Here is a 13064-nt window from a genome sequence, read left to right as displayed (position 1 = left end):
CTGTGTCCACAAACTATTCTGAGCACTTCAACATAAAGCAGTCCACTGGCTGAATGCCAACACTCACACAAACCACCTGGGAGAGGGAGGGATCTGAAACACAGACATTTACACACCAGGAGCACATATGTGGGGGAAACTTAAACACATGCCAGGACAGACATGTGTTCATAGAGGAGAAGGCCATCCCACAGAGATAGGTGTGGGGCATAGATGTGAGCATCTGTCCATATGTGTGGCTACGTCACTGTGCATAACTGGATCAATGTGCACACAGATACATGCAGAGGAGCACAGACGTTCATCCCAAGCACCATCTGCACAATCCCACAAACTCACACCCTTTTGAACCTGCGCAAATATCTGCATCTGCTTACAGGGTGGGCTCACTTCACTTATTCCTTCTGTTTCAATAATCCCTTGCTCCACTTGTCGTTAAGAACACAGGAAGCTGCTTTATACAGAGATCAGTATTGTCCGCACTGGGTGGCAGCAGTGGCTCTCTAGGGTTTTTAGGCAGGGAACCTTTCCTGGCCCTACCTAGAGATGCTGCCAGGAATTGAACCTGGGGACCTTCTGCATGCAAAGTGGGTGCTCTGCCATAGAGCTACGGCCCTTCCCTGTATCACCAGCATCATCCAATTACTAACAGATGGCTACTGTTCACGCACTGCCACTGATGCCACAACAAGTTGGAAGTGCCTGGTTGTGTTATTGGGCAAATGTGTGCCCACCTTCCAGGTTGAACTCCATTCACAGTTCAGTCGCGGGGTGTGTGTGTTACTTATTTCCACGAATATACCTTTTTGCCAGAGCATAGAAATGGAAGGGGAAGCGGGGAATCAGTAAATGCTATGTGGGTGCTCTGCTGTATTGCTAGTTTTATTTATAAAGCCTATTTGTTGCATTCTCTGCCAAAAGTTACTTGAAGTGATTACAGCAGAAAATCACAGGAAGATTCAATAAGAATGTATGGGGGGAAGAACCTTGAGCACAACTGATCACGCAGCTAAAATCCAAACACTTCGCTATAGACGAAAACACCCACTGAAACCCTCAGCCGAGTTATAAACACAGAACTTAACAGCAGCATCAACAGCCAGTTAAGATTAACTACTCAAAAATGCGTTTTTTAAAAAGCATCAACAGTGTGCTGAAATTAACATTATGGCTTTCCCCCAACAAATAATTCCAAAGGGTACAAGCTATCCCAGAAAAGGCCCAGCAACTTACCCTCATGGATGGAGCAGACAGGACAAGGCCTCAGAGAAAAGGGGGTGTGAAGCAGCACATAGGAAAATGTGCACCCTAAATGATGCAAAATCCAGTCCATTTCATGCTTTAAAGGTCATTGTTGTTTACCATGGAAGTGATTCTTCCAGGGTAAATGAGGACTGGCACATAACTGCCGGAAGGGCTGACCTACATTAATGCAGAAGGTGGGGCTGAAGAAACAGCGGCTGGACCCACCCCCCAACAGAAAACTGGGGAAGGGCAGAGGGGGATTTGGGAAGGAAGTCACATCTTCCCCTGTCCCAGAGTGCAGTAGCTGCTAGCAATACACTAAAATCTTTGTTTCAACAGGGATGACTGATCACAGACCCTCATGGAAGCAAGGGGGACAACCTAGCCAGGATATGCACTTGTGGCTCAAACAGCCTGATTGCGATAACACAAAATGCACCGCAAACTAGACACCCTTTAATTGTGTCCCTACTGAAGAATATGCGCTAATGAATTTGCACTCTGCACATCTATGCACAAAGCCACAAGTGCACCTACACCCATAGAAAGATGCTTCAGTTGGTAGCTTTGTACAAAACATGTGTGCTAGTATGTTTAGGTACAGAAACATGAACACACTTGTAATCAACCAACAAGGGGCACAACTTTTTTCTAAAAAAAGTTTAGGGATACTCTCATTTTCCTACTAATATTGAAATACTGTTCCTCAATGAGGCCAAACTTAGATTCACAAAACGTTTAGGGGTATGCGTCCCCCCAGAAAAAAGGCACTGGGCACAACAATCCCGAGAGGATCTCCTGCACAATTCTCAAGGCAATTAATGGCACCTATACCAAGAGGAGCATCTCCTGATCATTTATATGCAGCTTGTGCTGGAGTGCTTCCTAGTGCCTCATGCCCCATGTTTTGCAAACATGTGCCCACAACTGCACATACCTCTGTGTCGACACACAACTGCACATGGATGGGATCATGCTTTCATGCACACAAACACCCACAAGTGACTGTTCTCAGCCTCTGCGCTGCCCGACCGATGACCAAGTTTAGGCGGGGAGTTTGGGAGACACATCTCCACCTGCTTCCCACCAGCCCTCCCTACCTGTTTAAGTGACACCAAGTGGTCAACCTGTCCCAAAGATGCTGGGATGGCGACCCAAGCAGCGCACATCTAAGCAGTGGGGGGAAACGTACCTTTTTTGAGAGGTTTCTCAGTGGAGACTTCACACAGTTGCCCATAATATGCTGAAGCTGCCTTTCCGGGAGACAGGCTTAGAAAGGGAAGCGGGCAATTGGTTCCATGAAAGGCAGTCCTTAGGAGCAAAGGGAGAGAGGCGGCAGCAGTCAAATCTAGAGCTCCACTGGGCACAAGTGGCAGGAAGCCTCTCTTCTGAGAGCTCTCTTCTTCTTCCCTTCCATCACTCATTCATCTCCTTCCTTCCTTCCCTCCCTCTATCTCTTTCTTTCTGCTTGTTAACTTTCTTCTCACTTCTTTGAAGAGATGAAGCAGGAAGGGAAGGGAAAGGAAAGGAAAGGAGGGGAGCAGCAGCAGAGAGGGAAGGAGGGAGGAACGGAAAGAAAGAGGAAGAGAAGGAGGGAGTGGGTGGATGGATATAATCTACATCAGATTAAAGTTCTGATCCCTCCCACCACTCAGGATAGGAGGAGGAGGAGGAGGAGGAATCTGGTTTGACTCATTGGAGGGAGGATGAAGAACAAAGAAGCCCCCACAAGAAGTCAGTTTCTACCTTTGCCCTCAGTGCTCAGAGACTGCCACAGTGCTCCGTTCTATCCCCTCAAACACTGAGCATTTCGATGCCCAGAGAAGACAGCTGGGAGGAGCGCAATCCACTTAGAGGCACTAAGAAGGGCCTGAGCAAATTGAGTGCAAGAAAACACATGAACAGAACACATCCACCACCAGTGCAGGGCTTCTTGAGAGGTTTGGCAAAAATTCTCTCCTTGATCAGGGCCTGCATCACACAGATATGGACAGGTGTGGAATGACCCTACCCCTCCAACATTTGGGGGATTCATTCCCCACCCCCACCCCCTCTCTCTCTCTCTCTCACACACACACACACTGTAAGGGGGGGACACAAAACCAACATTTCACACTAGGCTTTGAACAGTTTCACCAGCAGGTTAATCAACTTAAATTTTTTGTTGATTAATTGGTAGTGGCTGAGGGTGACGTAAGCTAAGGGTTTGCATTTGGGGGCTCTTTGAGTTTTGGTGAAAGGGAATAGAATATGCCAGTATGAAGGATGCCCTTCCCCTCCAGTAATACACGGCAGCTTTTGCTTATACAACATCATCATTTATCTCACAAATCCTCTAGTAGTTGAAAACAGAGCCTATATGGGTGTTTAAATGTGCAAATTGATGTGAATTTAATCAGTTCATGAATCTGCTGAAAAGCTGAGGATTACTCAACAAAATTAGACTTTCTATCTTTGGGGATTCTTTCTGTATCACAGAAACCTACAAAGCTGCCTTATACCAAGTAAGAACACTGGGGTCCATTTTCTCTACACTGACTGGCAGCAGCTATCCAGGGTTTCAGACAGGTGTCTTTCCCAGTCCTATCTGGAGACACCAGGGACTGAACCAGGGACCTTCTGCACACAGAACAGATGCTCTACCACTGAGCTATGGCTCTTCCCCTTGCTTTCTCCCAGCTCTATACTTGAAATTGAGAGCCATCTGTAACTGACCCTGGAACCCAAAGCCATGCATACACCATGAAGCCAGAACTAAGTGGCTGAATATTTATATATGGGGCTGCCAAAAAAGTTTGAGTCCAAGTTCCTAGAGCCTGAGAACCTTGTATAAGAACACGAGAAGAGCCTGCCAGATCAGGCTAATGGCCCATCTAATCCAGCATCGTTTTCTCACAGTGGCAAACTAAACACCTCAATAGGAAGCCTATAAGCAGCACCTGAGCTCACCAGCACTCTCCCCTCCTGTGGCTTCGGAGGCATTTAGTGGCTCTCACAGTAGAGGTAGAACAATAGCCCCCATGGCTAGTAGCTATCAAGATGAATTTGTCTAACCCTCTTTTAAAGCCATCCAAGTTTGTGGCCATCACTGCCTCCTCTTTAAGCAAATTCCACAACTGAGCTATGCACCGTCTCAAGAAGTCCTTCCTCTTGCCTCTCCTACATCTCCCAACATTTGTAACTGGAGCTGCAGGCCACGTGCTCTACGACGGAGCCACATCCACCCACAGCATTTGCCGGCCTGAGATGGCGTTTCCTTTCCTACTTCATGTAAGTGATTTCCTATCTTATCACAGCACCGACAAGAAAATGGGCCTGGGAGAAGAGAGAAGGGCAAAAGAGAAAGAGGGAGAGATAGCAGACCCTCAGACCTCTGGGGCACATGAGTCCCTGAAGGCAGATCTGTAATGGTCAGTGCCACCATGGCATTGCTGGTGTGAGTGCTTCCTCTGAACTGGTGCCCATAAGGATGAGAGAAATGGATGGTGGCTGACGGAAGCAAATGCTCAGATCCTGACTTGTAGAAATGTGTGCACAGAACAGGAGGAGGAGCAGCAGCAAGGCCTCTAGCCGTATGAGTCATTTTAAGCAGTAGCTGAGAATCTGAACTAATTACAAAGGGGTTTGCTCCGGGTCTCAGTTTGGCTACCTTCTCGGGTCTGGAGATCATGTAGCAGAAGAAACCTCTGTGTGTATCTTGAAACAGGCTTGCAGAAGCCAAATTCAGCCGCCACCGCCGCCACCACACACTCTCTTCCGTAACAGTGTGCCTTTGGTTATTTTATTTCAGTTTTTCTACCCTATTTTCCCAAAGAGACTCATGGCAGCTAACAGACACTCATAATAATAAACCAAGCAAAACAAACATAACCCCTTAAAAATGTTTTTAAGCTCCACCTAGGCTTTAATTTTATTTTTTTTATTTCACTCATCATATTATACATAAAAAACATAGATGTTTTAAAACAAAATCAGAAGCTTTACAGAAGATAGCAATTGCTCCCTTTTAATTTATTTACAGAAATCAGAAGCTTTACAGAAGAAAGCAATTGCTTCCTTTTCATTTCTTTGCCAAAAAGGGAGAGAGAGAAAATATGAAGACAAGATATGCACTGAGATGTCAACACATTGCAGCTCCAAGGCTCCTATTTAAGTTAACACTATCCAACCTGTTTAACAAATTGCAGCAGCACGAAAATAACACTGAACTGAACCAGAAAAAAATGACAAAATTAACTGAAAGTTTCTCAATGGCAATGGGGCCCAACAGACCTCACCTGGGAAAGCATCCCATAGGGTAGGAGCTGCAGCAGGAAAAGCTCTGCCCATAGTTGACACCACCCTTGCCTGCTGAGGGATTTGAAGCCAGGCCTCAGATGTCAATCAGAGGGTGCAAGGAAAAGGCAGCTCCCAAGGTACCCAGATCTCTAGCCTTCTGCAAATTATGTAGAACTGGAGTGATAAAATCAAATTTCCAAGCCATGAGGCCAGTTGCACCTGTAGTGGCCGGCAGACACTCACTGAGACACTCAGGCTTCCTGAGTCACCCATAAACATAGGAAACTGCCTTCCACCAAATCATTGGTCAGTCTACCTCAGGACTGTCTGATCTGACTGGCTTCCCGGAGTTCATGCAGGCAGGTATTTCCCAGCCCCGCTAACTGGAGTAACTGGGAATAAAACCTGGACCCTTCTACACGCATAACATGTGCTCTGCCAATGAGCCACACAGCCACCAGTGATTTCTGGTAGATTCAGTGCATCTTGGTAAGGTTGTGAATAAGCAATCAGAGAGGGAGGCAGTGCAGTCCAGGAGGACAAGAAGGCTTGGAAGATCTATTAAGGACCAGTGCCTCTGAGGATGCCAAAAGGGGCAACTGATGACTCTCTGCTAGTTTATTCTGGGGCTTCAGTGCGTCAGCCTGTGGCGGCCAGTGCCCTGGTAGAGCAGAAGGCATGGAGTCCAACAGTAGATGAAGCCAGAGCCAATGGCAGACAGAGGCAGAGTCAATGACTGGTGAAACCAGCTAAAGCCACATTCACACCATATATTTAAAGCACTATGATACCACTTTAGACAAGCATGGCTTCCCCCAAATAATTATGGGAACTGTAATTCAGGGTGATGAGGGTTCTATGGAGACAATGACAATAAAGATTATTGTATTGTATTGTATTGTATTGTATTGTATTGTATTGTATCGTATCGTATCGTATCGTATCGTATCGTATCGTATCGTATCGTATCGTATCGTATCAGCACATTTGCCACTATGGAATCCATATTTCATGGCTCACTAGAGGAAATTGCTGTCCTACTTCGGGTTTTAATGCTCCCGTTGTTTTGTGTTTCCTTGCTCTGCTGATTTATTGCGACCCAGCCGCTGCTACTTGGGCTGGGTCACTCCGTTCTTTCCAATCTGGTCTGAGCTCTGCCTGGAGAATGTGACTCATTGGCCACCATTCCTTGCCTTCCGAGGCTGTCTGATCGGTCCACCCCCCTTATCAAAGAATCTGAACATCTGCACTCCCTACGTCATGCCTCTGACAAAGTGGGCTCTGGTCCACAAAAAGCTGATGCCGTAATAAACTTGCTAGTCTTTAAAACAAGCCTTTTGGGGAATGGTCCCAGCTCAGTAGAAAAACATCTTGTTTGCATGCAAAAGGTCTCAGGCTCCATCCCTCTGTCCTCTGCATCTCCAAGTAGGGTTGTGAAAGGGTGTTTGCTTGAAACCCTGGAGAGCTGATGCCAGTCAGTGTAGAACAGGGCTGAGGAACTTTTTTCAGCCCAAGGGTCATATTCACTCCTAGGCAACCTCCCAGGGGGCCACATGCTAGGGGGGGCGTCAGAGGCAAAAGTGGGTGGAGTAACTGATGCAAATTTTACCTTTGTACAGTAAGCTAGTTCTCTCTCTCTCTCTCTCTCTCTCTCTCTCTCTCTCTCTCACACACACACACACACACACACACAGCACCTCCCTTTCCTCCATCCAGGCAAACAAAAAAACCCCATTTATATGCTTTTACACATGTTATAGTGGTTTTATACTGTATTTCTATTCTATGTTTATACTTTTTGTGTTGTGCTTTTTAAATATTAAGTGGTTTGTAAATGTTTCTAAATGAATAAATAAATAGAATTCAAGGAAACATTCCATCAGATGACTTAGTAGGCTAGCAAGCCCTGTGCCGCATCTGACCTCAAGAAGAAGGCTCATTGATCAGTGGTACGGCGTCTGCTTTGGATGCAGAAGGTCCCAGGTTCAACCCCCAGGTAGGGCTGGGAATGCCCTCTGCCAATCACTGTAGGCAATCCTGAGCTAGATGGACTAAAGGTCTGACTCAGTTTAAGGCAGATTCCTATAGCACAGCACCTGTTTTACATGAAGGCCTCAGGTTCAGTGCCCATCGGCTCTAGGTCGGGCTAGGAGACACCCAGCCTGAAATCCTTGATCGCTGCTGCTAGTCGTTGTAGGCAATTTGAACTGGGTGGAGTAAGCCTTTGACATTGTGTAAGGTTTACATTCCTATGACCCACTTCCTTGGGGAGCTGTTTGTGCCATGTGTAGGAGACCTTATCTTTTTCTGCAGACATAAGAAGAGCCTTCTAGATCTAGCCGATGATCCATCTAGTTCAGGTATCCTGTTCTCTCACTGGCCAAGCAGATAAGCTAAAGGGAACTCTGCAAGCAGGACCTGGACACAAGAGTCCCCTCCTCTCCTGTGGTTTCCAGCGACTGATACATTACTGCCTCCAACTGTGGAGGCAGAGCATAGCCATTGTGGCTAGTAGCCACTGATAGCCTTGTCCACCATGAATTTGTCTAATCCTCTTTTAAAGCTACCTAAGTTGGTGGCCAACATTACCCCCTGTGTGAGCGAGTTCCATAGTTCAACTGTGGGCTGACCTCTGCACCATAGCGGGTGTGGAAATATCTCCAAGTCTGAGAAAGGCAGAATAGCTCCCTCCTCAGGTCAGGGGAACCAAGGGGGAAGCACTGAGGATCATCCTCTGAATACAGCAGCCTTGTTTCATTGCCGCCTGAATCTGAGAGTCATGACAGAGATTTTCTTCTTCTCAATGTTACAGCAATGGCATAGCAAAGATATCCCACACTGCTGCTGCTGGGAAGTGCAATCTGACCCCAAAGGCAGATTGAAGCACATTTGATTCTTTGCAGAACACTGGAGCACTTTCTGCAAGGGTCTGGCGTCAGCAGCCAATAGCACTTCCAGTCCATCTGGAGCAGCTGTTGATGTTATGACCAACAGGCTGGCTTCACATCACGCTGTGCATTGTGTGTGTTTTTTTTAAAAGGTCCCTGGCTTCAAAGAGATTTTGGGGAGACATAAAGCAGTCTGCTCAAACCACACTGGAATTCCTCATTTGCAAAGGAATTAATTATTTACACACACACGAACACACACACATCCCCTTTTTCCAGAGACGTCAAGCGCTCTCTGCATCTGGCATTTTTATGAAGTTCTGTGATCCTGATGAGGGATGTCGGAAATGTAGTGAGCAAAGTCATCTTCATAGGCATGGCTCTTACCATTTAACCATCTTTGACAATTATTGAAGCCACATCCTTGTTTAGATAGCAATTAAAACTTTTCTATTCTGCCAGACCTGGGCAGGCAATTATGAATACTAAGTTCAGTTCATAGATTTATTGTTCTAGAGACAAAGGCCATGACAAACTTGTATTAAGCAATAAATAATATTTATAAATAATAATAAAATAATAAATAATAAATAATTCAGAACATACAGGCAAAATATAAAAAAATACTTTGCTAAGATTCTGAGCATTAAAACACAGTTTCCCTTGTGCATCTCTGACAGCTCCAATTCTAATACAGTGGTACCTTTGGTTAAGTACTTAATTCGTTCTGGAGGTCCATTCTTAACCTGAAACTGTACTTAACCTGAAGCACCACTTTAGCTAATGGGGCCTCCTGCTGCTGCCGCACCGCTGGAGCATGATTTCTGTTCTCATCCTGAAGCAAAGTTCTTAACCTGAAGCACTATTTCTGGGATAGCGGCGTATGTAACCTGAAGCGTATGTAACCTGAAGCGTATGTAACCCGAGGTACCACCGTACTATTTTGCCTTTTTAAAATGCAATTTGCCAACATCCATGGTGTAAGAGAGAGAAGTTACCAGAGACACCAACAAACTCAAATCCAGCTTGATGTCAAATTAAATCTCTGAATCACCACATTAACGTATTTTTTTTTTATCTAACTCCTTTTGCCATGGTAGTTTTGTTTTGCCTGCATTTTTGTTTTGTTTTTTTGCAGCCAATACATAGAGGGCCACTCTTGTGTGTTACAAAGCTATTGTTGCCACTCAAAAGAAATTGAACCATTTCTTCCGGGCTGTGCCTGCTTGCTTGTGTGCGCAAAGGTTTCAGAAAGCAATCTCTGGGGTCTCTATTTAAGGCTAACAGATAATGAGTGAAGTCTTCCACCTGCGGTTGACCACAAATACAAAGGCTGCCTGCTTATGGGACCTTGCTGTAGCAGCCTTCCAAGAATGCAGTGGTCATCACTTGGAAACGCTGTGCAATAAATGCAATTCTTAAGGAAACTGGTCAGAGTTTGGTCATATAACAAGCTCTAAAATGCTATCTTCTAAAAAGTGGATACCAAGGGGGAAATCTGATGTTTCCAGTTTAGTTGTAGGTCCCTCCAGGATTCTGTCCAGAAAAGCCAATTCCTTAATTGACACTTATTCAATGTCAAAGCAGAGCTCATTTCTAAAACACATTGACAAGCTGCTTTCCAGAGCTGGTTATCACCCAAGTCCATATAGCACAGGAAAACTCTCAATAGGCATAGTAGCAATTTTTAAAATATACTTTAAAGGAGCACTGTTTGCTCTTGCGTTAATTGTTGGCCACGAGGATTATGTATGAAGAAAGCTTCTGATATTCCTGATGGTAGAGTATAGTTAGTTAGTTAGATATAATATACAGTGGTACCTCGGGTTGCATACGCTTCAGGTTACATACGCTTCAGGTTACACACTCCGCTAACCCAGAAATAGTGCCTCAGGTTAAGAACTTTGCTTCAGGATAAGAACAGAAATCGGGCTCTGGCGGCGTGGCAGCAGCAGGAGGCCCCATTAGCTAAAGTCAGGTTAAGAACAGTATTTATAGATAGGCTTTCCTGTTTACAGAATGTGCTAAACACCCCTCAAGAGATTTTTAAGGTCCAATCAAGAAAGAGAGAGGAGCACTAATTCATCTGCATACATCAATAAGGAGACCTTTCTGTTCCTAATTACTGGAGAGGTGGAGCTTGCATTGGCTAAATATTACACCAAATCATTGCTATAAAAGTTAAAAAGAGTGGGAGCCAGAATGCAACCTTGCTTCACTCCTTATGACATTTTAAAAGCATCAGTCATACTATCATTTAAACCTCTTTTTTGTATTGCTGTATAGTTTGTGGATGAATAGCAGAGTTCTGCAGTCAATGTTAGCAATTCGAAATTTCTCCCTGTCTGTTTCAATTAGTAGTTGAATGCTGCAGAAAACTCAATAAAGGCTACATAAGGATAATTCTTAATGTTCTTAGTATATTTCCTTATGGTTAAGAGTAAAACATTGATGATTGATGCTGTGCCCTCCTCTGAATCCCACTTGTTCTTCACGAACAATGTTGTTATTTTGCAACTAGTCTGATAATTTTGAAGGAGATACCATGCCCATAGCTTTGAGGAGGTGTCTAACCAGCTAGTTGGCTGATAGTTTTCTGGATTCTTCCTATCTCCTTTCTTATAAATCAGAAAAATAATACTCAATTTCCTCCCAGAGGGCATTTGGCCTGTGTTGTTTATGGTGGTAAAGAAACCAGCCAGGATAGACTTTCATGATTCCATGTATTCTTTATAGAGCTCAGGTGGAAGAATATCTTCTCCAGGAGCATTATTTGAAAATGGCCTTTATCTCATTACAGGAGACTGGTTGCCAATCAGGTAGGTCTGAGAAATCCTTAAACACTGCTGGTACATATGTTTGCCTAGATTTTATTGTTGTTGTTGTTTTATATATATAATATTTATTCAAATTTTGAAGATTACAAAAAGGAACAATAAAAAATAAAAATAAAAAAGACATAGGAAATACAAACAAACAATTAAAAAAACAGATCAGACCTTTACATAACTTTCTTTCCTTTACTTATTTCCTTGACCTCCTCACACCTCCCTTTTTTGTATTCTAGTTCAGTTAGATGTTTCAGCAAATCGTTTCCAGCTTTGTTTTTATCCTAATAATTTATCTTAATATACTGTAATTCTCATCTTTCACCAATTAATAAATCAATTTTAACCTAATCCTTTATATCATTTCTGCTAAAACCACATTACTTCATCCCAACAACCTTCTAACATTCCTTAATTTTGCAATGTTTCTGTAAAAAAACTTTAAATTTTTTCCAATCTTCTTCCACCGACTCTTCACCTTAGTCTCGGATTCTGCCAGTAGATTTTGTTGTTGTTGCTTAGTCGTGTCCAACTCTTCGTGACTCCATGGACCAGAGCACACCAGGTACTCCTGTCTTCCAGCTTGGTCAAACTCATGTTTGTAGCTTCCAGAACACTGTCCAACCATCTTGTTCTCTGTCGTCTCCTTCTCCTTATGCCCTCAATCTTTCCCAACATCAGGGTCTTTTCCAGGGAGTCTTCTCTTCTCATGAGGTGGCCAAATATTGGCCACTAAATATGTTGGAGAAACATTTAATACAATCAAAGGCAGGAATTGACGCTTCTTGTGATGATCCCAATTCAATTCATTTAAACTCTGGGCCACCAGTTCCCAGAATTTGTCTTCCTTATTTTCCATTACTGCTAGTCCCAGTTCCTGCCACTGGGTTTTCATATATTCAGCTTCCTTTCTTTTGATCTATGTTTGATCACATTTTCTGTGGAAGCCTCTGATGAATTCTTATGCGAATCCCTAATTGCTTTAGCCAGAACTTTCTTAGCCGTTTTGCATTGACCATCAAACCAGTCAATGAGTGTTGTCTCTGTGTTGTTATTAATTGTATAAGCTATCAAATAGGGCCTGGGTTCTGTGACAATTTGCTGGAAGACATCAACAAGATTTGGAGATTTGCTCACAAAAAGTTGGCTCAAGTTTGTCATGTTCTGTATTTCTCAACACCCTCTTGAGGATTTGGTAGTTAGTATGCTTTCTGTTAAAGGACATAGGATCACTGATATTGGAAAGTAGTTGCTTTCTGTTTGTTCTAGCACTTCAAAAGTGTTCACAAAAGTGAATAAAAAGGTAAAGGTAAAGGTAAAGGACCCCTGGAGGGTTAAGTCCAGTCAAAAGCAACTATGGGGTTGCGGTGCTCATCTTGCTTTCAGGCCGAGGGAGCCGGCGTTTGTCCACAGACAGATTTCCAGGTCATGTGGCCAGCAGGACTACACTGCTTCTGGTGCACGGAGGACCATGACAAGTGCCAAAGTGCACAGAAACGCCATTTACCTTCCCACTGCAGTGGTACCTATTTATCTACTTGCATTGGCATGCTTTTGAACTGCTAAGTTGACAGGAGCTGGGACAGAGCAATGGGAGCTCACTCCATCACGGGGATTCGAACCATCGACCTTCCAATTGGCAAGCCCAAGAGGCTCAGCGGTTTAGACCACAGCGCCACCCCCATCCCCTACAAAAGTGAATAATGAAGGAGAGACTATAATGTGACTGAAAGCACTTCCAGCATGCTTGTTCAAATAAGTATATTGACCCTTAGATATGTCTAGAGGACTCCCGTGAAGAACATATAAATTATGTTGGAATACA

General features: G+C 44.1%; 1 protein-coding gene across 9 annotated transcripts in view; it reads right to left on the bottom strand.

Annotated features, from left to right (window-relative positions):
• The window catches only part of CABP1 (calcium binding protein 1), a 73893-nt gene that overhangs the window by 16175 nt on the left and 44654 nt on the right, over positions 1-13064 (bottom strand). For 3 of the 9 annotated variants that reach the window (XM_079956971.1, XM_079956972.1, XM_079956973.1), the window contains exon 2: positions 2438-2556. The exons of 5 other annotated variants lie outside the window; for them this stretch is intronic. In XM_079956971.1, coding sequence (XP_079813097.1) covers positions 2438-2482 — 45 coding nt within the window. In that variant the 5' untranslated portion in view covers positions 2483-2556. Of the gene's footprint in view, positions 1-1233; positions 1404-2437; positions 2557-13064 lie in introns of those variants that run through there. One more of the 9 variants, XM_079956975.1, reaches the window with a different exon arrangement.

Source organism: Podarcis cretensis (assembly GCF_951804945.1).
Source record: "Podarcis cretensis genome assembly, chromosome: 16".
NCBI classification, from domain to species: Eukaryota; Metazoa; Chordata; class Lepidosauria; order Squamata; family Lacertidae; genus Podarcis; species Podarcis cretensis.
The sequence above is the reverse complement of the archived record's forward strand: the minus strand, read 5'-3'. Positions and strand labels throughout refer to the sequence as shown.